At 48.7% G+C, this 26990-nt stretch overlaps 1 protein-coding gene across 1 annotated transcript in view; it reads left to right on the top strand.

Annotated features, from left to right (window-relative positions):
* Nucleotides 1–26990, top strand: part of CIT (citron rho-interacting serine/threonine kinase) — a gene marked incomplete at both ends in the record, with an annotated part of 147748 nt that overhangs the window by 77583 nt on the left and 43175 nt on the right. Inside the window, 10 exons of the mRNA XM_080940451.1 lie at nt 3359–3529; nt 3786–3836; nt 4425–4478; nt 6441–6581; nt 8462–8587; nt 11765–11860; nt 14929–15045; nt 16016–16125; nt 17035–17209; nt 20374–20571. Of these exons, the coding sequence (XP_080796577.1) occupies nt 3359–3529; nt 3786–3836; nt 4425–4478; nt 6441–6581; nt 8462–8587; nt 11765–11860; nt 14929–15045; nt 16016–16125; nt 17035–17209; nt 20374–20571 (1239 nt within the window). The remainder of the gene's footprint in view (nt 1–3358; nt 3530–3785; nt 3837–4424; nt 4479–6440; nt 6582–8461; nt 8588–11764; nt 11861–14928; nt 15046–16015; nt 16126–17034; nt 17210–20373; nt 20572–26990) is intronic.

The raw sequence follows: 26990 nt of genomic DNA, 5'->3' as shown, positions 1-26990 counted from the left end.
TTTGCTGAGCTATTGGCTTTATGGGAGAGTCTCCATCACAACAGAAGACTGGCTGATGAGAGGGTTCTTCTGCTGTTTCTAACAGCTGAACCAGGACTCCAGGAGCAGAGAGGGTGTTGTGGATGCTAACCTTCCCTCCCAGTGTAGGCAGCTTGGAAAATGGAGGCATCAGGGTGGGAACAAGGGTCAGGTGTGTAGGCAGACTTGGGCTACTTTATTGGGTTCTTATATCTCTACCTCCCTTTCAACTCTTAGTCTAGCCCAAACCCTTCCTAACTCCAGCACTAAGTAGGAGAGAAAGGTTAGAGGAGGGAACATAGATCTCTTTAGACAGCTTTCTGCTGATTAGGGGCTTAGAATTCCTTGGGGCAGGTCCAGTCTTTGTAGTCAGGATATCTAATTTCTTCTTGTCTCTCTGCTCATGACCACTTGACAAACTTCAGCAGCAGGAGCAAGCCGGGACCCCTCCAGAGCTCTCGAATTTATTCCCTCTCAAAAGTTCCCAGAGTTCCAAAGTCACACTTTCACAGAAATCATCTGTGGTTGACACAACCAGGCCCCTGCAAGTGCACGAGGCAAATTATAATCACCTGCTGTGAAGCAGCCTCTTATCCTACCCCTGGGATTAAAACAAAAACATTCGATAGCATAACATAACTGGGTTTTTTAAGAAGCCAGAATTCTCACTACACAGGTGCTTTTGTCCTTGCTCTAAAAAACAAAAAACAAAAACAACATAAAATAAGCCAGTAGTTATATTTTCTTAACAAGTTTAAGAAGGAAGAGGTAGTGTGGATAAAGGTGCTTGCCTTAAAGCATGAATGCCTGACCTTGACCTCTGGGACCCGTGGGATGAAAGGAGAGTCCTAAGTCTTACACACTGACTGTCCTTTGACCTCCACAGGCCACACCGTAGTTCAGACAGACAGACAGACAGACAGACCTACATATGGACACACACAAGCGTCATAGTTTTTTTTTTTTTTTTTTTTTTTTTAAAGTGAGTTTGAGGACAAAAGGGGCCCAAGACCTTCTGGGTCTTTGTTGTCTTCACAGCTGGGGGGGGGGGGGGGGAGTTGTGTCTGCTGTCAGGGTTCTTTTTATACTCAGGACAGCAGACTCGGGGGTAGGGTCCCTGCACTTTTAGGGGGGCACAATGATATTTCCAACAGGGAACAATAATCTGGAAAACAAATAGCCCACAGTATACAAACATTTTAATCTTCTCTTGTATGTTTCCCAGGCTGGCCTTCAATTTGGATTCCTCAGTCTCCCAAGGGCTCAGATTTCAATTTTTCCCTTTAAATTAAAAATATTGAGCTTGTAGGCCATGAGTATTGCTTTTATAGACAATATTAACATTTTAATATCTATGAATCTAATGCTAAAGTATAATAATATAAAATATGACCATGTGAGTGTGTATTTGTAATGTATCTTTATGTATGTGTGTGTATTTACATCCATTTAAACATGTCCTTTTGGTGTTTTTCAGATAGGGTCTTTTATAGCCTGGGCTGGTCTCTAACTCGATATGTATCTGACTGAGGATGACCTTTTGAGCTCCTCATCCTCTTCCTCTAACTCCTAACTTCTGGGATTACAGGCACATGTCACTTCACTAGGCTCCTCCTCCTTTTTTTCTCCCCTAATGGATGACAGGGTCAAAGGAAGGTCCAGTTCTAAGAGTCATGAAAGTCCCGAGGTATCCCCGGATAAGGGAGACCTCAAAGAACCCCATGTAAAGGGTATATACCGTCTCACTATGGACCTGAGGTGACTGAAGTCCTGTCGTTCGGCACCCATGCTTCCCATGTAGGGTGACTGTTGGGAGCTGAACTTCATGTGGATTTTATAATGTCGCCTCCCCGCTAGGTGAGGATCTGCAACCGTGAGACCACACAGGTACCGAACACCCCACTACCACAGAAGGATGTGCTGCACTGGGCTGGATGGCTTAGCAGATAAAAAGCTCTCCCCACACAGTTTGATCCCAGCCCCCATGTAGTGAGAGAGAGAAGTGACCGAGTGAAAACCGTTTTCTGACCTGCATATGCATGCCGTGGTACATGCATGCTTGCCCGGAATATCTCTCTCTCTCTCTCTCTCTCTCTCTCTCTCTCTCTCTCTCTCTCTCTCTCTCTCTCTCTCTCACACACACACACACACACAGACAGAGGAGGAGACAGTGCTCTCATCAACAGCTGGGGTTGTAGTTCAGTGGTAAAGCACTAACCTAGCACATGCAAAAGAGGGACCCCAGCTACAAGAGCAAAATAACCAAAGCTAAGTTGCAAAATCCCACCTTAAAAAGCACCTGCCAGCGTCACATCTCAGTTGATGCTTCTCTGTCAAGATGTCAGTGTAGTTTCTGAACATCAAAGGTGTCGGCTTAATCCCTGTCCTTGTCACGTTTGACCTGCCTGCTCCTGCCCTGATCATAATTAGGCAGGCTTCATAATCTTCCCACTCAACCTTGAGTTCTCTATTGAAGAGTATTTCTATACTGGGTTCCGAAGTTTTCAAGGCCGCTGCCTGTTTCATTGTGTGTGGGTGGGTAGGCGGTGGGAAGCCTTTGATCCAAATGTTCTTGTTTGGTGTTAAACTTCACTTCGGAAAACATCGGACTGTTTGGATCACTTTAAGGCTTTTTGTTTCAGGGAGCAAGATAATTTTCCTTAGGGGAAAAGTTTCTCCCTCTGCAAGTTACTTGGCTGAGGTGCGGGGTGTTGTGACTCCTCGCGGTTTCAGGGTGACTTGCATGGCAGGAGCGGCACTAAGCTCAACCTTCTGTCTTGAGCCCAGAAAAATGAATGGTGAGAAACTGACACTGAGTTTCACCTTCCCAGAGGTCTCCGCCGAGGCTTCCAATCTCTCTCTGGTTCCGACTGAAAGGTTAATTCCAAAGCTGGTACCATGTCTAATTGTGTCAGGAGTACGCAGCATCCGAAGGACAAATCCATAGACATGAGCGCCCTTGGAGGAGAACCTCATATGCACAGTTTATCTTCACTCAGAGATCAGCCCTGTCTGTGCCTCTGCTCATCCCTGGGGCTTTTCTGAATCTGTGCGGCTGTTTGCTCAGAGTGTCTGATTTCAGCACACAGTTCCCGGTGGGGGGTTACTCCAGACACGTGTTGTGCATTAAAGCAATTTAATAGTCCATTCCCCCTCCTCTACCTCCCAACACCACTCTGGCTTGCCTCTCTCCAGATTATTTCAGTCAATCTAGAAACAGTCGTCTTTCTCTGTGCATCTGTCCTCTGACACGTTCCTTGTTACGTACACTGTCCTCCTAGGTTGGTTGATCTCTTGCTGGAGGTCCATGGCTCACCTCCCATCCTCTGCCCATCTTTAGGAATACCAGGCTCAGGTGGAGGAGATGAGGCTGATGATGAATCAGCTGGAAGAGGACCTCGTGTCAGCCCGCAGACGCAGCGATCTCTACGAGTCTGAGCTCAGGGAGTCCCGGCTCGCCGCCGAGGAGTTCAAGCGGAAGGCGAACGAGTGTCAACATAAACTGATGAAGGTAGTCAGCCACCCTCCAAGAGGGGACTCCAGGGGCACGACCCTGGACGATCTTCACAAGACGCAAGGCCACGCTGGCTTACCGAGTGTAGGTTGGAGACACACAATGAGATTCTTTAGAAAGCGCCCTGTCTTCATTTATAGATGATGCCGTTACTACTGTTTGGTGTGGTTTTGGTCACGGAGGCCAAGGAAGTATAGCAGACAGTGACAGTGGGTTGTTGAGATTTCCCAATATGTTGTTTTTCTACTTCCAGGCTAAGGACCAAGGGAAGCCGGAGGTGGCAGAGTATTCCAAACTGGAGAAGGTGCGTCTTCTGTGATGAGGTTCTACTGCTGGGAACAGTTTGTGTTTGGGAATAGTTGTAATATTATTACTGACTGCTTACTGTGTAAGCATGCTTTTCTTGTGACAGTATATTTTATTTCATTTTATTTGGATGAGGGGAGTGAATGCAAGTCTGTACTTTGCTGAACATTTGTGCCCATACAATGTACTAGCTTTTGGGTGACTATGTCAACTTTTAGTTGTGGTTCTAAAAGAGAAGACACAATTTTTTCTTAAGAGTTTCGTGTAGCCCAGGCTGGCCCCATGCTCACTATATAGTTGAGTCTGAACTATACTGCCGAAGTGATTTCAGGCATGTGCCAATTTTAATATACTACACACACACACACACACACACACACACAGGGTCCTACTTCCTCACAGTAATACATAAACTTTTGGTGTGTTCATATATGTTAGCAGTCCTAAGGAAATAGTCCGTACCACAGTTTTGCCCCGGGACAGGCTCATGCTTCTCTGGCAGGCGAATGCTCTGTGCTCATAAGCTCTAGTAGCTCCGAGGGTGCTGATCTCTGTCTGTTCTCTCCTGGGCTTTAATTACATATAGATCAATGCAGAGCAGCAGCTAAAGATCCAGGAGCTCCAGGAGAAGCTGGAGAAGGTAAGTCGGGGTGACCCCCCCATTTCCACAGACCTGTCTGCCTCACCCTGGAGTGGGAAAGGAGAAAGACACCGGGTTAGTTACCAGCACCACAGACAAAGGGTGTGTCCCTCAAAAATATCAGAGTTCTGAGTTTAAGTTTTCCTTTGGAGACATGTCTGCAGTGTTTGTTCTTAAAAACCAAACTTATTTGAGACTCTGGGACAAAAACCAAGGTGGCTTCTACTGCTTTGGGAGACCAGGCTCCGCACTTCGCGTATTTGTAGGGGAGTCTGGTTTGTTCTCTCCCAGGACTATGAAGGATTCCTTCTTGGGGACTCCGTGTGCTGCGCTGTGACTGTGTGTTGGGGACAGGGAGGTGTTGGCCAAGTTTGTGGTAATGGTTCTGCTTTAGTGCTTTGCCAGACCTGCTCTAGATTCATATGGGATAATGAAAACAATGCCAAACACTAAGCATTTATGTGGGCTGGAGGGAGGGACGGCTCAGCGGTTAGAGCACTGGCTGCTCTTCCAGAGGACCTGGGTTCAATTCCCAGCAACCACTTAGTAGCTCACAACTGTCTCTAATTACAAGATATTGGCACCCTCCCACAGACATGCAGGCAAAACACCAACGAACATAAGGTAGAAATAAACAAAAATGTAAAATCCCATATACTTATAGTAAACAAAATGGTGTTTTGATACAAGTGTTCAGCTGTGACGTGACCAGGCTAATTAGCGGCTCAGTCACATTTTGCCCAACAAGGGGGTGGAGGGATCGTGACGTGACATAGTGTCTGCATCCGATCATCTTTGCCTGGGTTTGCTGGCTGGCTTACTGAGGGCAGTTTTGACTTCCCTTTGAAAGCTATTCTGATAACCAAAGCAATGGCATGGTCGCTCCATCTTCACGCTGTCTGTCACGTGGCTGGACAACATGTCCCTGGGAAGGTCTCATCATTGGCCACTGAAAGTCTAGAGCTAGACAAAAAACGGTGTTCTGTCACATTCCAGGGTCCACTGTCTCCCACTGGGCACAGGGCAGGTCTTGGAATCACTGTTTTATTGTATATGAGCACACTGTAGCTGTAGGCGTCAGATCCCACTACAGAGGGTTGTGAGCCACTGTGTGGTTGCTGGGACTTGAACTCAGGACCTCTGGAAGAGCAGTCAGTGCTCTAACCACTGGGCCATCTCTCCAGCAGAATCAGTGTTTTCTTGTTGTTTCCACTTTTTTTACTTTACCAGAGTCTTGTTATGTAGCCCAGGCTGGCCCCAAGTCCATTATCCTCCTCCTAGATGCTGCCATCAGAGGCCTGTACCAGCTAACCGGCTATACTTGTTAAAATCTCAGTTCAAGTGGTATGTTCATGTGTCTTCACATGTACTATGAACATATTACAAATCATTTTGATTTGTCTCATAAATTCAGATGCCACCCACAGTGCTGTAAAACCTATAGTGCAGGTTAGACCAAAATAAAAGTTAATAAATGACAAAAAGTAGAGGCCTAGCCTCCTCCACCTCTGTCTGTGTCGTCGACTATCACAGACGCCAAGGCTGTCAGTGTCTGTGAAAGTTCATATCCCAGCTCGTGTCTTAACTTGTTTTCTTACTGTAGTTATTTCCACATTCCCCACAGGAAGAACAATCAGGAAGTAGACTAATTCTGGATAGATTGGCTCTTTGACACCTTTCGCTTGCTTCTGTGTGTATCATTAAACTGGAGAGACAAAGGACTTTAGTCACCCCCCTGAAAGGGAAGCACAGCATTTGTGACTATGGGCCAAGTTCCCAGTTCAGTGAAATTAACAGTGTATCTAACATACACAGAATATGCAACAAATGAACGCTTGGAAAACGGATCTCATGTGCTAGGCATCTCCTGCTCTTTCTGCTTTTTGTCTTTTCTGCCCCCACATAAATGCGTATAGACATCTGTGGCATAGACATCCGTGTTCTGCCCCTTTCTCCCGCCAGGCTGTGAAAGCCAGCACAGAGGCCACGGAGCTCCTGCAGAATATCCGGCAGGCAAAGGAGCGAGCTGAGAGGGAGCTGGAGAAGCTGCACAATCGGGAGGATTCTTCCGAAGGCATCAAAAAGAAGCTGGTGGAAGCCGAGGTGAGCGGGGGCCCTTCCTCAGCCTCACCTTGTGTTTGACCCTGGTTGTTCCCAAGGTAAAGAAAGTGTCTGCTCCTGTTTGACCAAACCTCATTCCCTCCAAAGATCCCTTTGAAGGCTGCAGGCCGGGAAGGCTTGTCCACAGCTTCAAGGCGACGTCTTCGGGGTGGACATGTTGTCCGGCCTGTTTTCCTCTGGCCTCCAGAGCGATCTGGTGACTTTGTATTTTCTCTAGGCTCTCTTTGGCTGCTGCTCTGAGGTTTTTCTCCGTGTTTTTGCCGTTTCTAACACAATGTGGATCTAACCCATCTGGTCTCCTCGGCTTCACCCATTTCCTGCAGCAGCGGCACTGGGCCTGTGTTCTGGGCCCTTTCCCCATCAGATTCTTTTGTTGTTGTTGTTGTTGTTGAAATAATTCACATAATTATACTGAAAACACAAGGTACTTTTCACTGTCACACTGTCACTTGTCACAGTGCAGACAGATAGGAGTATGGAGTGAGACGTCTCTGCCTGTCTCCGCCTCTCCGCCGTCCTCCCTCCATGTCTGTTTCATGACGCGGATTATAGCACATTCAGTTTCACCGTCTTGTCTGTCCCTGGGTCTTCCCACTTTCCCACCACAGTCTGCATGTGACCCTGCCCATACATGGCTGTCTGGGTCTGTCCTCACACACATTCCTGACTGTTTCCCACTATGGTCCAGAAATCCCGAGTATGTGTGTGAACAGTGTCTCAAGTTCAGAGTGATCCCAATACTGTCCTGGAAACTGCCTTCTTTTAGTTTCTCCGTGGCGGTCAAGCCCCTGCTATTTTGTGTTTGTTTGTTTGTTAGATTCATTTATTTATTTTATATGAGCACACTGTAGCCGTTTTCAGACAGACCGAAGAGGGCATCTGATCCTATTACAGATGGTTGTGAGCCACCATGTGGTTGCTGGGAATTGAACTCAGGACCTTTAGAAGAGCAGTCAGTGCTCTTTCTTGTGGTGGCTGCCCCAGCCTTGGAACTTTGGCTTCCTCCACTTGTCTCTGAGTTGCTGTTAGTGAGTCACCGAGCCCTATAAATATAAGCGAGCTGACTCTCCCTTGCCCTCCGCTTCTGCATCCTTCCTCATGAGCCGACCCCTTTCCTTCTCCCTGCCTAACTCGCACAGTGTAAGATTTATGGACCTCCAAGTGCTTCTGCCCAACCCGAATCTTTTAAGGGAGTCTATGTATTAAGTGTGGCCTGAGCTCTACGGGGCAGCCGTCTGACCCTCGGATGGTGACTGCTTTTCAGTCGCTTTCCCACCCCACCCACGAGGTGGTCCATCTGGGCTTTCTGCAGAGCTCCTGTTGGGTTCTGACCCAGGCTGTTTCCCCTGAGCTCCTTTTTATGTGTATAACTGTTGTTTGTGTGAGTGGCCTCCTGCACCCCAACCCCTACCCCTCCTCACTCCAAGCCACCCTGCAATGTCTCGCCTGAGCCCGTTCCCCCATCACCCATCACCCATACCTAAACTGTATAGCCAAATGTCCCCCTTCCCACCATTGCTTCCCACAACACCCCGAACCTTTCACTTTGTGGTTCCCTCCACACCTAACCTGTGTGTGTTTATTTGTGGTTTGTCTTATCTTTTCCAAGGGCAGAGTTCGCCATCTTCCTCTGTTCCACACGGTGCCCAGTGTGGTACTTTGCAGATAGTAGGTGCTTGGTAAATATTTGAATGAATGAATGCACTCTTGTAATTTGCACAGCCGATCGCCGGTGCGTCAGGTGCCCAGGATTTTTCCTTCCGGACTCGAGTGTCCACTTCTTGAGGGCTCTTTCCCTCGGTGCAGGTGGTACCCACAGCGCTTGCTCCATTAAAACTCTCTGATTGATTCACGACCTACAGGAACGCCGCCATTCTCTGGAGAACAAGGTAAAGAGACTAGAGACCATGGAGCGTAGAGAGAACAGACTGAAGGATGACATCCAGACAAAGTCCGAACAGATCCAGCAGATGGCTGATAAAATCCTGGTGAGCAGCAACCAAAGGTGCAAAGTTCAAAGATGAGAGGCTAGAGGTCACAGGGAAGGGGCAAGAAGGCCCACACGCCGTCCCCTGGGGTGTCACGGAGTAGGTGGCGGGAGAGAGGCGGTGTCAGAGCCACCTGTGGAGTGGCACGGTGAGCCAGGCATGGACGTTTTAGCACCAGTGACAAGAGCCACCGAAACTTCTCCGGCTGCTCTCGCCCGGGGCGCAAGAAAACAGGATTGGGCGTTTGTCACGTGACTCTTGCTCACACTTTGCTCTAGCAAAGCAGTGCAGAGAGCTCCTGGGGCTTTAGACGTTTGCGGCCCAACCCCAGATTCTCACTCAGCGATGAGAGAAGTGAGTCACACGGGTTGTTTTCCTTAGAGTAGTGTCTGTCTCTCGTGGCCGCTCACCCACTCACCCTGCTGCTGGCGGCTGTTTCGCTCGCCCAGCCCCACTGCCTCCGCTGGAGCTACTCTCCTCCGGGTTGTCATCCTCCAGAGGCTGTCTTCGGCACTGAGGACCAAATTAACTTAATGAAGGGAATGCCGGCAGAAGTGTCGGCTTAGCTCCCTGACCCGGAAGGACTGACTGCCTTTGAGCCTTGCTCCCAAAGTCAGAAGTTTGATGTCATGTTTGAGAGGCTCAGGGGTGGCTTGCAGTTCATGCACATCCCCCCTGTTGTCCCCCAGAAGGAGCTGGAATGTAAATAGGCCACTTCACCCCTCCTGTCACTTCTGGGAAGTGGGATACCCTTGGGCGTCTGACGTCATGGATGGCTGACGTACAGGTTTTCACAGCATTTACACCTCACAGGTTACTCTGTATAATCACAAATGTGAAGGATGTTCTTGAGCAAATGGATAAAAGAGGAACTGGTTAAATTGTCTCGCTTTGCCACCCAGTCTTTATGTGTATGTGTGTGTGTCCGCACACAAAGACACACGTGGTTGTCTATTCTTTTCCGATCTCTCGTTCTGTCTTCAAAATCTCTGTTGTCAAGCATGTGAGTTTCCCTGTGAACGAAGACAGATCCTGCCACTGTTACCCTTCACCCGGTCAACTAAAGCTTTAACTTTTTTTATGGTTCCAGGGTGTTTCTTTACTTAATGGTGATGTGTTCATTCATTCATTCAACAAATATTTAATGAGCTTCTACTATGCGCCAGGCCCTGTTCTGGGAGCTGGAAATGTAGCAGGGAACAGGAAGAGCTCCTCTGATACACATAGAAAAAGATACATTAAAAAAAAATAACAACAACAACAAAGACAAAACCACCCAGTAGTGAGGCATGAGTGACCGGCCCCTGCATTGTTGACATTGTCCCCATGGTTGTCTGTTGTGGTATCTACAATGTCAGGCTCAGCTGTCTGAGTGGCGGGTTCTCCCTTGGACCAGTCTGTAGATTTCTACCCCATTTCTGTGCCATCTCATGAGGACTGAACCTGAAAAAAGGTGATGAGCAAATGATTTGTAACCAACCAGAAAGCAAAAATCTCTTTATCTGAGTGTACCGTGTCCACCTGCCCAAGTGCCTTTGTGTACGGCTGTTTGTGCCCTTGTTCTAATGGAGTGTGCTTCCTGCTCAAGAACCTTGTGCTCGGGCTGCGGAGGGCAGGGGACATGGGCCAAGAACGGTCCTTCATACTGCCATGGAGCGGTGACGCTGGGAAGCAGGTCCCAAATGTGCTTGCTCTTCCGATAAGAAATTTCAAAACTCATTATCGGGCCCGCAATCAATCAAAGGAGTCTTTGCCGCAGGTCCTTCAGCAAACATGCTCAGAGCCCGTAAAACATTTTTATTAATTAGACGCCTGTTTATGTTCAGTTTCCTGAGTACGTCTGGTAGATTGTATCGGGTCTTGTGCACCTGCTCTTAAGACCAAACCTTTAACGGCCAGGCTTGAGCCCGCAGGCTTCCAAAGCCCCAGTCTCTCATATTTTTTGTGGGCATGTGACTCTCAGAAGCCCCCCCCCCTCTGTTTTGTGGTCATATCCACATAATTTCCTCATTTTTCAGAATTCTCCATCGCTGTTTCCACTTCACAGAAAAATTTCAAAATAATGTGAAGTGAAGAGAACTTGGGGAGTTCCTACATCCTCTGGTGTCTGTACTTAGCCAGTGGCCCCAGATCCTGGTTCGGTGCCACCGTGTCTGCGGTTGGGGTGCCTCTAGTGAGTTGGCTGCGGCCTGTTGTAAAGAGTCGGTTTATAACACACAGCAAACGAATATTTTCCAATTACTTTTCGCTGTACTTTCCAAGTGGACCAGAGTTTGGTTTAAAGACAGAAACAGCAGTAGAAGCAGCCACCCGTTCACGCAACCCCAGCTTCTCTCCTGCTCACGCGTGTTCGAAGGCGTGTTCGTGGTCACCGCCCATGTCCCATTCAGTGTCCACATTTCCACATTCCAATCATGTACAGTAATCACGCAGAACACCAGGGTTGTCTTCACACTCGCCGATCGTCACTGCCTGCCTTTTTGGTGAGGTTCTTGGGCAAGGCTTAATGAAGGGGGAAGACCCCAGTACTGTTTATCTTCGTGATAAATCAAAACCCCTTTTCTGACTTAAGGCTGAAGAACATCCACCTTAAGACCTGACTGAGGCTTCCGACTGTTGTCAGGGTCTTTGTGCCACGCTGAACCCAGCACCGTCTTGTTTCCCTTATCTCTCTGTGTAAAGTCGAGCTGCTGCCTCTGTCTTGACCTATCACAACAATGCATTTCTGATCCCAGCCTCACAGTCCACCGGCTGAGTGTGAGTGTGAGTGAGTGTGTGTGTGTGTGTGTGTGTGTGTGTGTGTGTGAGTGTGTGTGTGTGTGTGAATGTGTGTATGTGAGTGTATGTGTGAGTGTGTGTGTGTGAATGTGTGTATGTGAGTGTATGTGTGAGTGTATGTGTGAGTGTGTGTGTGTGTGTGTGTGAATGTGTGTGTGTGAGTGAGTGTGTATGTGAGTGAGTGTGTGAGTGTGTGTGAATAAGTGAGTGTGTATGTGTGTGTTGGGAGGGCCAGGGCCACATGGTGATGGTGCTTTCCTTCCCAAGAGCCTCAGGCTAGTGTTGCAAGGGCAGTGGCTGCCTGTTGCCTGCAGTGCCTGTGGCAGTTCCCTGTGAGTGTCTGTGTGAGCGCTGGCACCTTCCCCGCACACGCCTGACTGACTGCTCTTTTGTGTCCAGGAGCTGGAGGAGAAACATCGGGAGGCTCAGGTCTCAGCTCAACACCTGGAAGTGCACTTGAAGCAAAAGGAGCAACACTACGAGGAAAAGATCAAAGTAAATCGACCTCCTCAGTCTCGTATGGCCACCCCAGACGGCTCCTGTGAAGCTTCCCTGTGGCCCTGGGCATCTGGGCTTGGCTGGCATTTGCTAGAGCAACAGGCAGACTAGGGTGGCAGCTGCCCTTACCGCCGATGCAGGGTTGTCAAATCTGGAGCTTAAACTATTCTTCATTCTATATTGTGGTTCCATCTTTATTTGTTTTTAAGCCACTGTGATTCAGTACATGAGTTGTTTAGGTTTGGCTGCGTTTACCACATTCTTTGCTTTTAATTGTCTTTCCGCATCTCTGAATTGGTCAGGTACCCCTTCCTTTTGTTTAAAGTATGTTCTTAGGAACTTAATTTTGTGAAGATCTGGGGTTGTTTTGAAAATGTGTTTGTTTTACCCTCCTTTCTTAGTTTTTTGTTTTTTTTTTTTTTTAAACTTATGTGTGTGTTTGGCATGTGCACGTGAGTGCAGTGCCCAGGGAGGCCAGAAGAGGGCGCTGAATCACCTGGCGCTTGAGTTACAGGTGATTGTGAGCTGTGTGAGTCTACCTCAGGTGGCCCACAAGAGTGACGTGACCAGCACTCTTAACTGCTGAACCATCTGTCCAGCTCCCTAGGTTCAGCCTTTAGAAATGGCATGTATTTATGGTACAAAATACTACCATTCATGAAGACACTTTTTATCTGTCTGTCTTTCACTTGGTTCACATTTATTTCTGCCGTCACCTTCTCTTGCATCTGTTCCTTCTTGTTGCTTTCCTTCTCCCTCTCAGAGAGTCTTCCTTCCACTCTTGTGTTATTTATTTCTTTTTGAATGTGCATTTTTGGTTAGTGTATTTGTTGTATGTAATAATGTCCACCCCACACCGTACATTTTTTTAAAAAAACATTATTGTCTGAGAATTTGATACTTGGCGTATAATCATGCAATGCATTCTGGTCCTTTTCACCCCTGCTTTCCCCCAACTCCCTTTGTCCTACCCCTACCTCCCTTAGATTCAGTCTGTACACACACACTCAGGCACACACACACAGCTTTGTCTCTTTCTTAGTGTGCCTCAGCTTGGCTTTTGAATATTCTGAAATATTTGAATTCTCTTGTCAGCCTTCCCACCCCCTAAGAACGGAGCCTCACTCCTCGCACATGACTTTGGTCATTATATCCTGTGTGATCTCGTCCCTGACCATACAGTTTAGTTTGGGATTTGTACTGGTTTCCAGACTTTAACGTTTGGGATGAGATTTTATATGATAGTCTCCTGGCCCAAGTACACGATGATGGCGACCCGGGTGAAATCCACTGTGCGGGTTTTCGAGCAGATATTGAAATGCCAGTCCACAGGCACGTGCTGTCTTACATCTCTGTCCCCGCCCCCATCTTTGTCATCATCTTCCTGACAGTTGGACCCTGTCAGAACTGAGATCCTTCTATTCTGGGTGAAGGCTTGACCCTTCTGGTCCATATGCAGGTCTTATTGGAACCCATCGCTGCCAAGGTCCAGGTCTGATTTAGAACAGTCATCTTGGCCACGCCTTCCTTTGCATTAGCACCCTGAAAAAAAGAAGGCCTCCTGAGACTGGACTTTGTGTTTGCTATGCAGTCTCCATCCCTCTGGCTAGACAGAACGTTACAGTGCAGACCCCTGGGGAATATTGAGAAAACGCTGTTTCCTTCTTTCTGCCTTCTCTACTTGGATCCACACAGACGTCTGCTTGTTAGCCTTTCTATTGTGTCTGGTTCAAGCCTGTCTAAGGCCGTCTCTGTCATACCCCTGGTCTTACCCTGGATCCACTGTATTTCTTGCTCATAATTTTAGAACCACCCTCAGAAATCCAACAGAGCGGTCACTTCACCCCACGGAAGACTCAGCTTCTCATGACCCAGCTCTCCACCTTCCGGTCTCCACAACATCCGCTCTTGTTCCCCCACCAGTCAGTTCTAGTTTAAAGCCTTCTTTGAAGTTTGTTCTTTTCTTCCTCCTGTGGACCCTTCCCTGCTGACTGGCTCTTTTTTTAGGGATGATGTCCCGAGAAGCTGTAAAGGGCCCCTCACAATAGACATTGTGGGAAAGGCATATTTCAAATTCCATCTGTGACCCCAATTCTGGGAGCTTTATTCCCAGTCTCCTCTTGTTGTTCTGGATGGCAGTGGGTGTCGTTCACAAAGGCAAAATGAGTCCTTTGTAACCAGGAGCATTGGCTCTTGCTTGGTCAAAGGCTTGAGGGACTTCAATATCTTTTTTCCTCTCTGTCCCTTGGGGTTCGGCTATTGGGAGGGCCAAATGCCTCGTAGAACATTAGATCAAGCTGGTGTTTGGTGACACCATTACCCTGTCACTTTTCTTCTTTAGGAATAGAAGGTGCTCACAGTAGCAGGGTGAGCCTGGAAACACAGCATTTCTCTCTTCCTGGGAACAGTGTCTTTTTCCAGGGACTTTTCATCCTGGTTACATCAGAGGAAAAAAGCCATTCCCCCCCTTATCTTTCCCACCCACATACTGCTGGGTAACATTTTCTTATCCCTGGCTGTGTCAGAACATCAGCCTCAGTCACCCAGACTCACCCTGGCCCTTCAGTTCCTCTCCTTCTGAGATGCATGACTTGGGAGTATCCAGAATTCACTTTGTACAAATTAGGAGCAAGGCATGTTCCGAAAACTACTGGTGTATTGGCTAAGAAAAACACCCCCAGGTAACGTAACGTTCTCAAATGCAATTCGATTCACTCTGCAGGACTAGATGCTGACCCATATACTCTCTCTCCTCTCCTTCTCTCCTCTCTCTCCTCTCTCTCTCCCTCTCTCCCTCTCTCCCTCTCTCCCTCTCTCCCTTTCTCCCTCTCTCCCTCTCTTGTACACATACTGGTCTTTGGAGCTGCTGACTTTACAGTAGGCCCCTCAGTCACGGTCACCTAAGTTTTGGCTCATGCCCGCACGTCATCTTGGTTAATAGACTCTGTTCAGGTTTCAGCTTCTCTTGAAGTCTGGAGGCTCCTCTGCTGTCTCTCTGCCCCCTCCCCGCCTCCCCACCACCCCACACAGCCTCCTGGGATATTTACATGCCGATGTCTCCATAGGTGTTGGACAGTCAGATAAAGAAGGACCTGGCCGACAAGGAGAACCTGGAGAACATGATGCAGAGACACGAGGAGGAGGCCCACGAGAAGGGCAAGATCCTCAGCGAGCAGAAGGCGGTGGGTACTTCGCAGGAAGGGGTTATGGGTGAGGCCAAGAGTTCCCCCATTTCATCTGGGAACATGCTCTCCCCATATCATACAAGGTTTATAGGTACCAGGAAGCTTTCTCAGAAACAGCTTCTTGTCCCAAAGGAGCAGTGGCAGATCTATGAATCGGAATGGTGGCCTACTGCGGTGTGGTCTTTCAGAAGGCCTCTGGACAGCGCCAAGTGGCCCCCAGTCTCCCACCTCAGTCTCTCTTTAAAATGTTCTAGTTTCTCTTCCAACTTAAACTTGCTGGGCATGGGACTGGTCTGTGATGCTTGTAAATCTGTATTGTCCCAGATGCCCACTGGGGCTCTCCACCCCAGAATTCCCAAGGGAAGGACTCAGCGCTCAGGCACTTGCCTTGCATGCAGAAGGACACTGGGTTTGGTGCCATTGCCTCCCGTCTCTCCAAGGGAGGGTCCTGAACACGTTCTATTTTAGCCAGCACCCACCCTCCTCCACCCTCACTGAGTACTGTCTAATAAGTTAGGAAAGTGTGAGTGTAGAGGAATACGTTATGTATGTGTGTGTGTATGTATGTATATATGTCTGTATGTATATGTTCAGGTCAGCGTGTAGAGGAATACGTTATGTATGTATGTATATGTTCAGGTCAGAAGCTCCTGAAGGTCCAGCTTATATACATAGGACACTGGAGGTAAAGAGGCCTGCTTCTGTGTAGGATGGTGGCCTCTCATGAGGCCCCACCATGTGTTTTTGACTCAGGCCACTTAGTGAGAAGACCCTGACTTCGGTTGAAAAACCAACTGAATACCATCCCCTGGGCAATGACGCCTGTGACTTTCAGGGTACAGCCTGGTGGCTGCTCTCACTGCCTCTGGCCAATCTGTGGATTTCTAAGGAGATTTTCAGTTTGGCTCCCAAGGCCCACCTTCCCTTCATGTGACCCCTCATGTGTGGGGTGTCTCCTGTGTTTCAGATGATCAATGCGATGGATTCCAAGATCAGATCGCTGGAGCAGAGGATCGTGGAGCTGTCGGAAGCCAACAAGCTTGCGGCAAACAGCAGTCTCTTCACCCAGAGGAACATGTAAGCACGCTTCCCGCAAGTGCTGTACCTCCGCTGGTACAGAAAGGCTGTTCTTCTGTCTGATGGAACTCCCAACTGGCTCAGTGTGTGCACGCATCGGCTCAGCCTTCCTGTGCACACCTGTGTGGCTTTCCTGTCCTCTGAGGGTCTCTATCCTCCACAGCCCGCTTAGAATCCAGTACTCTGAACCTTCAAGCCCCTTCTGGACCACAGAGAAGGTTCCTGAGCCTAATGGTTAGAGTTTGGTTTGGGGAAGCTGCCGTCCCTCTTCCCCATCCCAACTTGCTCTCAGTCGGCAGGAGATCACCTTCTGCGCACCTGGCTTTCGGCTGTGCCTTCTGCTGGAGGAGCTATGCCTGAGGGTAGCAAGGAGGGCCAGGTTCCAGTCCTCCTGCCAGAAGGATTACATTTTTCAGGAATGTTTATCCCTTTAGAGATCTGTGAAAACATTTGCATCATAACATGAACCAGTTGGATCCGCTGCTCTGAGGTCTCTGGGACTTGGTTTTGATACCTGTTGCAGTTGGTGGAATGGAGAAGGAGCTCACACAGGGTTCTAGAAAGAGCGATGGCAGTGTCTTTCACAGAGCATGCATTCCATGCTCTGAGGAGGGTACCTCTGTTCAAAGGAGACCTTTTGCTTCTCTGTGAACAGGCTCAAAAGAGAAATGAAAAGGTCTGTGAAAGGCCTGAGGTGGCAGCGCCTGTTGCTTACTTAATCCAGCAGGCGGGGACTCGGAGCACCCATGCCTGAAAGGGTCCCAGGCGCCCCGTCTGATGAGCCTGCCTCAGGGCAGGGCTAACCTTGGCATGCCTACAGCCCACTTGCTTAAGATGTACTTTCTCACCCCGTCTGTCATGTTTACCTCTGATAATTCTCTTGGGATACTCCCACCCCACCCCTACCAGGAAGGCCCAGGAAGAGATGATCTCAGAACTCAGGCAGCAGAAATTTTATCTGGAGACACAGGCTGGGAAGCTGGAGGCCCAGAACCGGAAGCTGGAAGAGCAACTGGAGAAGATCAGCCACCAAGATCACAGTGACAAGAATCGACTGCTGGAGCTGGAGACGAGACTGAGAGAGGTGAGGGGGGGCATGGAGAGGTTTGGGGGGGGGGGATCCTGGAGAGGTTTGGTGGGGGGGGATCCTGGAGAGGTTTGGTGAGGGGGGGGATCCTGGAGCCAGTGAGCACACAGTGGAGGCCTTGCACATGGTGACTAAGAATAGAGACTGGGCCACATGGTTTCGGGTTCAAATTCACCTCTGTTTATTACCAGTTTAGAAGATGGTATCGAATGCATGCAATGCATATTTACACACGCCACAGCATGCCTGTGGCAGTCGGAGAGCAACTTTTGAGAGTTTGGTTTTCTCCTACCACTCAGGCTCTGGAGATCAAACTCAGGCTGTTCAGGCTTGGCTGCAAGCTTTTTAACCTCTTGAGCCCTCTTGCTGACCCTGTAGCTTTCTGTTGATAACTAAGTTCATGCTTCAGTCTCGTCTGGAGTGTGAGTGCTGATGTCTCCCATTTAAGGCTATGTGGGGCTGTGCAGACTGATGCATCTGCTGACAGTCAGTTCCTCCTTCAGCACGACTTAATGAGGACCATGAGATGTCCAGTGTGTGCAGGGGGCTGGCTACAGACCTATGACATAGGCTCTCAGCCTGGCCATAGCGGCTGTCTTTCTCTCTCCTTTCCATGTCTGTCTGTCCATCTTACTGAGCCCACGCTGTGCAGTAGCTCACCTGGGAAACCATAGTCCTCAGGGGAGTTTGGTGGTTCTTCCTTGAATAGTTGATCACTTTCCCTACCACCAGAATGGTAGGAGGAACATAAAAGGTTTCATAAGAGGCTCAGGGCTCTGTATTCTCCCTGGGAGTTTGGAGTTTAGCTCTAAATAGAACAGGGCCAGTCCATCGTCTCTGGGTGACATGCTGGTTCTGAGATTTGGGGCCGAGGCCCTAATCTCGAGTCTGCTCTGCCTTAAATGGCCCTGAGCTTCTCTGTAGCCTCTGTGTGCAGTGGGAACTCTTTCTATGGCCCCCTCGGGGCTCTGAGCGCTTGCCAGCGTTCAGCTACCTGATTTCTCCTTGGCTCAGTCGCACCCATGGCTCCTGGTTTTGCCAAAGGACATCTGGGGATTCTCAGGCTTGCTGGTGGAGTCTCAGCTCTGACAGCTGGTATCTTACTGAGACAAACAGTAAGACATCATGTTTGCAAACACAAACTCCCACCATACTTCCTGGGTTCGAGTGCCAGCCCTGCCATCTTTTTATTTTGTATTTGTTTTTGTTTTTGTTTTTTTTTTTTAAGCTGTGTAACATTTTGTATAATTGCCTGATCTCTTCGAGGTGCAGTTTGCTCCTGTAGAGTGGAGGTGACAGATGGAGGTGACAGTGGCACTCGCTCTTCGGGTGCTCAGGAAGCTGGCCTGAGCGGTCCTGGGACTGTTAAGTAGTTAAGACTGTTTCTGTGGCCAGCTTGTCTTGGTTGCTGTCACTTGAGGATCTTGGACTGTTGGCTTTAGCTCTCACTAGCATGCTAAGGGCGGCCAGGTCTAGACTGGCCACCCGGACTTTCTCTGGAGCTTCTGAGCCGTTGTTGCAGAAGACTGTACGCCGCACTGGAGCGCGTCCGCACGGGGTGAACTTCAGCGTGTTAGTGCTGAGTCTCCTACCTTTTACTTCACACAGCTTCTTTTCCTCCTCTGCCGGAGTCACCGAGCTCCCTCTCTATGAGGTGCCCGTTTGGACACACCACAGACCCTTAACTCCCTCTGTCCCTCGTTCCCTGCCCCCATTCAAATTAACCACAAGTATTGTTGGTTAAATCTTTGCTCTGGTGAGCTGGGATGTGGATGTTGCCTTTTCTGAAGTTCCTTCCCTGCTGGGTGTGGCCCCGGTGCCCCTCTGCTGTGAGCTCCTGTAGAGTGAGGACACGGTCCTGGAATGGCTTCATCCCTGCTGTGGTCTTCCTTCCGTTCACACCTCTTGGATGCCTCACTTTCTCTGACTGAAAAAATATCCCAATCGAACTTGACCAGGGCCTTGTGTATGCTAGGCTCACAAAAAATCACGTGTTCTCTCTCCAGCCCCTTTACCATCTGATTTGACTCCTTCAATTGTTGCTCTTCGTGGTGTGTGTGTGTGTGTGTGTGTACTGTACTGAGTATTTGCAGTGCCTGCAGAGGCCAGAAGAAGGCGTCAGATCTCCTGAAACTAAAGTCTCTTGCTCTGCTCTTCCTGGGTACTTCACCTGGGCCCTCGTTGTCCCCAGGGCAGCTCATTGCTCTTTGTATTGATCTGTGCCCCCCAAGGCCAGAGGAGGGTATCAGATCACGGGGAGTTGGGGTTGCAGGTGGTGGTGAGCTGCCAGATGTGGGTGTGGGGAACTGAGTTTGGGTCCTCTGCAGGAGCAGCTGGTGCTCCCTAACCACTGACTTTCAGAGTCAGCTGCTGTCCCTCTGTTCTTTCTGCAGTAGCCTTCCATGTCCTGACCATCACACTTGGCTGCAGAAAGCGACTTCAGTCTCGCTCTTAAACTTGGCAGTGCAGGCTGTCTTTCTTCTCCATATCCTCCTCGACACAGAGATAGCTCATTAAAGTTTCCTTCAGTGAATACATAAAAGATCGAGTAGAAGGGTGGATGCTTGGGCAGATGGAGGGAAGAGGGCTTACCTCAAAACATGACATTATTGCAGGATACCTAATGGGAATAAAGCAGCATGAGAATATCTAGAAGGAAGAGGCTCCAGCCCATTGTGGCATTTGCATTCTGATTATGAAGGTGTCTTTGTTACTAATAGATGTTATTTCTATCCATTTACCTTTAAATGTTCTTCTCATCCGGATGATTCAGTAGTTTCCATCCGAGACTCCCTTGTCTGTCTTGCCTTCCTTTGGAAGGCTTCCTAAGCATCTGAGTAAGGGATGGTCAATAGGGCATGGGCTCTAGGACTCTGCTCACTGCTACCTAAACCTGTAGCTGCCCAGATGCCTTTTGGAAGAGAGGAAAACGTTGGCATAGAACCTCTATGCATCTCAGGTGTGCTTCAGGCCACAGGGGACACCACTGCTGTATACTTGTTCTTCAAGAAGCTATGCTGGCTGGGTGGTAGTGGGGCAGAAGCAGGCAGATCTCTGTGAGTTTAAGGCCAGCCTGGTTAGCAGCTGTACTGTCCTGTCTAGAGGAAGGTGACATTTCTGCATGTGTTCAGGCATGCCCAACACAGACCCGATCTCCGCAGGTCAGCCTGGAGCACGAGGAGCAGAAACTGGAGCTGAAGCGGCAGCTCACAGAGCTGCAGCTGTCCCTGCAGGAGCGTGAGTCCCAGCTGACGGCCCTGCAGGCCGCCCGGGCTGCCCTGGAGAGCCAGCTCCGCCAGGCGAAGACAGAGCTGGAGGAGACAACCGCAGAAGCGGAGGAGGAGATCCAGGCGCTCACGGTGAGTCTGCGAGCGAGTGTCTCCGGCAGGTTCAGGAGGTCTTAGCCCGGATGAGAGTAGGCGCCAAGTGTCTTTGTTTACTCTTAGAGATGTCAAGAGAAAGGGGGAAAAAGCTTCCTGGGTGCAGATGGTGGGTGGAGAACCAGCTTGTGTAGACAGTCTTCTCCTTTGTTGGCTACAGCAGCTCCTCCGGGAAGACCCTCCCTCCTGTGTTTATCTGTTGTTGAAGGCTCACTTCAGCTAGAGTCTGTTGTGTGTTTGGGTCTTCTTTGGTTTTTAATAACCAGAAGGAGAAGTAATAATTTCTGCCCCGCAGCCATCTACTTCTAAGGCCTTACTCCTGGGTCTTGTTTTGTTTGGTTCTTTTGTGGCTTTTCTCCTGCTTGGCCTTGTTTGTGTCAACTGTTTCTTTAATGTGTAGATTCTGCTTTGTGTCTTTATTTTACTTTATTCTTTTCACATCTTAAGATGAGGACTTATTGTGTAGTTCTGGGTAGTCTTGACTTTATAATCCCCCTGCCTCTGTTTCCCAGTTGCTGGGACCCCAGGTGCACACTCCTGTGCTTTCTGGGGTTATTTTTTTTTTTTTGTTGTTGTTGTTGTTTTTTGTTTTTTGTTTTCTTTCCCCCTTTGGTTCATTTTTATTTAGTAGTAAGTGGGTCTGTGTGAATCTATGCCTTGTGGGTGCAGTACCTGCAGAGGCCAAAGGAGGGCGGCAGAGACATTGCAGCTGAGGTTGCAGGATATCGTGACATGATGCTGGAACCAACCTTGTGTCCTCTAGAACTTGGTTATATGGAATTGCAGGACCCACTCTTAACCCATGAGCCATCTCTCCAGCCTCGTTCATGTTTTTTATGATCTTCTTGTATGATCTCTGTGGGAAAAACTCTCCTGAATGAAAGAGATTCTCTCCAAAAGCAACTTATCAAACCTGCTGTTTCTGAGAGACAAGTTTACCGAGCTGGAGAGAGCTCTCCTGCATTTGAACGTGAGAAGACAGCAGTGACCTCACACCTCCCTTCTTTTTGGAAGATTTTTTGGCCATCCCCACAGTGACCGTTATTCAGGGACCGATCCAGGATGACAGGCAGAACTCACTGAGACTTTCCTGGAGAACGCTAGTCATCAGCTTCCAGAGCAAGATGGGCCTGCTGAGTTGACCAGAATTCTCTGGGTGGGTGATCCTGACATCTCCCACTTCAGGACAGTCTGCTTAGAGGACCCCAACACTGAGGGCTGGAGAGATGGCTCCATGGTTACAAGCACTGGCTTCTATTCCAGAAGACCGGCGTTTGGTTCCCAGCACCCATATCGGGTAACTCCTAGCTCCATGGGATCTGATGCCTTCTTCTGGGCCTCTAACAGACACTGTTACCCCCTACTCCACAACACACGCATGCACACATGCACCCAAAGATAATCTTTAAGGAAAGCAAGCCAGCCCTGTTATTTGTAGAAAGCTGCATGGTGGGCACAGACTCTGAAAGTGGAATGAGCTTCAGGGGTTATATCAGATGTGCCCACACATTTCTCATAGTAACACACTGTTCCTGCCAAGCAGATGGGCACAGTCATGCCTGCTGGTCAGGGTGCCCTTTTCTGTGGGCAGGGCACAATGCAGCTGATTTATTCAGTGATTTATTTTTTTTTTAAATGGGTATATTATCAATTCCAATCCCACTTGGATGTTGGCCCTGCCTACACCAGCCAGTGTTTCTGTGTCTCTCAAAGTAGCCTTAACTTCTATAGGTCTTTAGCATAGGCTCTTTATGACTTACCTTGTTTGAAAGGTAAGTGTGTGTGTGTGTGTGTGTGTGTGTGTGTGTGTATCTATGTATCTTTAAACTAGTTTTATTCCTACAAGTTGCCTCCTGTTGTTGGGTTTAAGAAATCCCATCACTTAAACAAGATGGAGAAGGTGATGTTTTAGGGACAGGCTGTTGTGGAGACCAGTGAGACCACAATGGCCTGCATGACAGCAGCGGTAAAGCGCGCCTCCTGTAAGGGAGCCCTGTGCCCCAAAGTTCTATCATCTCTATGAGACACTCATCATGATGCCACGTGTCCCCAATATCTGGTCTGGGTGGGGGAGATGCCGGTGCCATCTCTGTTTAATGTTCTGCTTTGAGAATGGATTGAACGCCACTGGATACCATAAGATGGAGGAGGCAAACAGAAAGTAGGGGCACGGGAGGAAGGAGAGTCTTTGCGGAGTGTGTGCCAGCGGGAGAACCACTGTTAGTGCATTGTGTGGTCTACTTTCCCAGTGTGAGCATCTGAGCTCTGAAACGAGGAGAGAGACTTCAGTGAGTTAATCGGTGCTGACGAGCACTCGCTCTGTGCCTAACACTGTGATGCCAGCCCCCTCTCGGGATCAGCTCCTGATTCCTTTTTCTTGGCAGTGCCCAAAGATGAGACATGGGTCTCACTGCTCCGTGGGGACTGGGAGGGCAGGCAGCGGCCATACATCTCCTCGTGCCCCTGTTTGGACAGAGGAGGACATAAAATAGAGCGTGCGTCACCGCCGTTTATCTGTGGGAAATGAGTCCCTTAAATCCTGCTCTGCTGCTGGGTGGAGTGTGCCGTGTCTGCCTGAAGCCTCCAACAGCAGCTAGTCACGACTTAATTTAGTCAGATGAGCTCACTGCCTCCAAGAATCTTTACAAAGAAACAAAACAAAAGCCTTCACTTGTTCAGTGTCTCTTGCTCCTGCACATGAAGGTAGGCTTTGCTCAGACTGATGGGAGAAGCTGGCGCTGGCCAGAATGGGGCCTCAGCCCGAGAGGGCTTAAGCTGCCACACAGAGGACTGTGGCCCGAGGAAGAAAGAAACAGCAGAAATGCCGTGGGTCAGGCAGCTATTGGCAGACATGTTTTGGGGAACCCCCCCCAAATGCTTCCATTCTTGTCCTTCGGAACCTCCCACATCACCCCTTTGTGCTGCTGTCCCTGTCCTGGGACAGCATACCCCAATACAATTCGATTCCTGTCCATTCCAAGGCCCCTCAACATTTCCCTTCTCCTTGATATAGGGTCTCAGACCTGGTTCTGGGCAGCATAGGGCTGCCAAGTAAAAGTCTTGCTTGACTTGGTTCCAAAGGACGTATTTTCTAAGAAAAGGGAAAACTACCATAAATGCATACTTTATTCCTTTCTCTTTGTTCAAGGCCCACATTCAGATCCAACATGAGCATCAATCAAGGTAGATCAGCCGGATCTTAGACAATCTGGTAGGAGGTTGGCGAGCCTCCTGGCAGGATGTTTTTATCAGTAAAAAGGAATGGTCGAATGGGCTCTTATTGCTTAATTCAAAGAGGCGGTCATCTCCCTGGCTGGGAGGGAAGCAGTTTACTTAGGGTGGCCTCCACCCCTGCGACAAATTAGATGGAACTCGAACTCGGTCACGTTACAGTTCTCATTGAAGGAGCTGGCAGAAACAGCTCGGGGTCCTTGTGCCTGCTCTGCTCCCCCATTCTCACTTTACCCATCTGGTTGATTGCTTTTGCACCAAAATTGGTGGAGATTGAGTCGAGGCACCTGCAGCAGAGTTAGACTGTAGCAGAACCACGCTAGTGAATTTTCTGTCTGCATTTCATCCAGAGGATGGCGCCGTCCCTTCCTGTGAGGTAGAGACCTAGGTGTGCAGCTGAGGTTTGGATTACTCTGAGTAGCCTGGGAAAGAAGTGGTGAGCGTCTGTATGCACCAGCAAGGCTTCATGGGTGGTTCCCTCGTCCTGACCCCATGTTCCTTTACTCATTTGGACAAGAGATTTAGCTGAATACTGGGGGGTAAAAAGCTGGGGCACCAATGAAAAGATCCTGCTTTCTGCGCAGTGCGGTTACAGAGCCCAAAGCCATTGCTTTTGATTTGCTGGAGTCATTAATCAAGCAGGCTCTCATTCCTTCACACAGACATTAAGCCTCAGGTCTAATTAGTAAGTGGTTGGTGTAATAGCCAAGATGTGAACTTGGGGCATGACAGTGGAGAAAGGACAGAGGCTGCGGGCTGTGGGTCCCAGGAGGCAGGTCACCCAGGCACTTTCTGTCCTTGGCCCTGTGGCCCTTCACTCTTTCTGTTGTAGAACTTATTTAATCCTGGATAAAAAAAAAAAAAAAAAAAAAAAAAAAAACTTTCAATATTTACCAAAAGCCTTAAACAACTTAAGAGCCGGGCCTACTACATGCTGTTAGAATCTACTTTCCTATCGATACCCGAGTTGTTACTGTGTGTCATCTGGCCAGCCCTCAGGGGTACATTCTCATGACTCCTGACCTATGGTAGCTTCAAAGTTTTTGTAAACATAAATACTGTGTATGTTTTTTTTATCTGGGGACTAAATGACCAAAGGTTGGGTAGAAATCCCGGGTCAGGATTAAATAATTTCAACATCTTTCACCATGGTTCCTTTCCCTTTAACTTTTCTCCCAATTACTGAGTTGGTGAAGACTCCAGGAGACAGCTGGAGAGTGTCGCTGGCCCCTAGGCGGGCCGACTGTGGTCTACTCGGCCTGGGTCAGCAGTGTGGTCTCTAGCTCTGGCTTCCCAAGTGGGCCTGAGGACACTGCAAGCGCCTGCGGTTTGGATGTTTCCAGAACAATGTTGTCTGGTCGGTGTATTTCCCTATGCCAACATCTTCAATTTCTGAGGCCCTGATAATGTTTAGAGCATAAATATTTCCTGTAACCCAATACTTAATTAGCACCCAGTGGTTTCACTGGCCAGATCCAAAGCTTGTCTTAGGTATATCACCATACTTGAATGTATGTTGTGTCGTTTTCCTTCTCTCCGTTTAAAAAAAAAAACCAACATAACTCAAACCATTTTCTTTTCAGTTTTTAAAATAAGATTTGTTTTTATTTTATGTGTTTTGTCTGCATGACTGCACTGTGTGTATGCAGTACCCAGGGTAGCCATAAGAGGGAGCTAGATCACCTGAAAGTAGAGTTCCAGATGATTGCTTGCTGCTGAGTAGACGCTGGGAACAGAGTTCAGGTCCCCTACAAGATCAGATGCTCTTCACTGCTGAACCCTCTCTCCAGCCCCTCTTACAAGTTTCATTCTGGGATCAGCGGGGTGGTTGTAATTTAGAGCTGATGGTGGTGCCGACACCCACAAGGGGCCAGTTTCCTGTTTTGTAATCAGTGCTCCCGTCAATGATAGGACATGGCCGTACTGTCAGTGGCTCAGTGCATGTATGTGGTGTGTGTATACATGTGCGTGTGTATCTGCATGTGTGTGTACGAATTTTTGAGTGTATGTGGGTAAGCTTGCATTGGTATGCGTGCGTGCTAGTGTGTATTGCCGTGTTTAAGATGCTGCTATACCGTCCTCAGGCTCAACCCTTTCATAGCACCGTCCAAGGACTTGACTTTCTTGTTACTCTGTCTGTGCCACCTAGGATTTTCGATTTTGTCAACCTGACACAAGCCAGGGTCATCTGGGAGGAGAAGCTGTAAACTAGAAAAGGTTCCCATCAATTTGGCCCATGAGCAAACCTGTGGAGCATTTTCTTGATTACTGACTGATGTGGGAGGGCCCAGCCCACTGTGGGCGGTACCATCCTCTAGGCAGGTGTGCCTGGTTGTATAAGAAAGCATGCTGAATGAGTCTTGTGGAGCAAGGCTGCTTCAGTTTCTGCCTCCAGCTTTCTACCCTGCTTGAGTTCCTGCTCTGACTTCCCCTTATAAAGCAAATAAACCCTTTCTTGCCTAAATTACTTTTGGTCATGATGTTCTATCATAGTGATAGAAACTCTTCCCAAGAAGGTTTCTAACTGGGGAGTCTAGTACGGCAACTGCAGACCAGAGAAATCACTCCACCCATGTCTGACTTGGTGAACCAATGAATTTATTATGGTTACTTGTAGGAACACGGGCAGCTTAAGGCAGCCATAACATAGCGTTTCTTCCCTTCGGCCATTTCTTATTGCTGTGTATTGTCAGGGAAAGCCTTTCCCTTTCCTCTGCCCCATGAGGCCCCAAACTGGTAATGAGGGTTGTCCTGGTCCAGGATGGCAATAGCCACGTCCAACCTGGGGGACGGCCACCCAGCACCTAGCCTCTGCTCTCTGTGTAATGGCTTTCTCTGGCTTGTTTGAATTTCTCACTGCTGGTTTTAAGCATTTAGACTGTGATGTGCTTAGGAATAATTGTCTTTGCGTTTCTTAGGCTTGGATTTGCTGAAGTTTTGGGGCCTGTTGGTTTGTAGCTTTTAGCAACTGTGGACATTTGTGACCATTACTTCTTGCAGCATTTTCTCCAGCTCACTTTGAACTCCTGCGGAGTCTCCAGTTAATTTAATTCGGTTTCTGCTCTCAGCTCTGTCTGTCTGTCTGTCTGTCTGTCTGTCTGTCTCTCTCTCTCTCTCTCTCTCTCTCTTCTCTGCAGCTCTCTGGTTGGTATGTGAAGGTTTTGTTG

The sequence above is a fragment of the Micromys minutus genome (genome assembly GCF_963924665.1).
Source record: "Micromys minutus genome assembly, chromosome: 29".
In the NCBI taxonomy this organism is placed as follows: Eukaryota; Metazoa; Chordata; class Mammalia; order Rodentia; family Muridae; genus Micromys; species Micromys minutus.
This window is presented reverse-complemented; position numbering and strand designations above follow the sequence as displayed.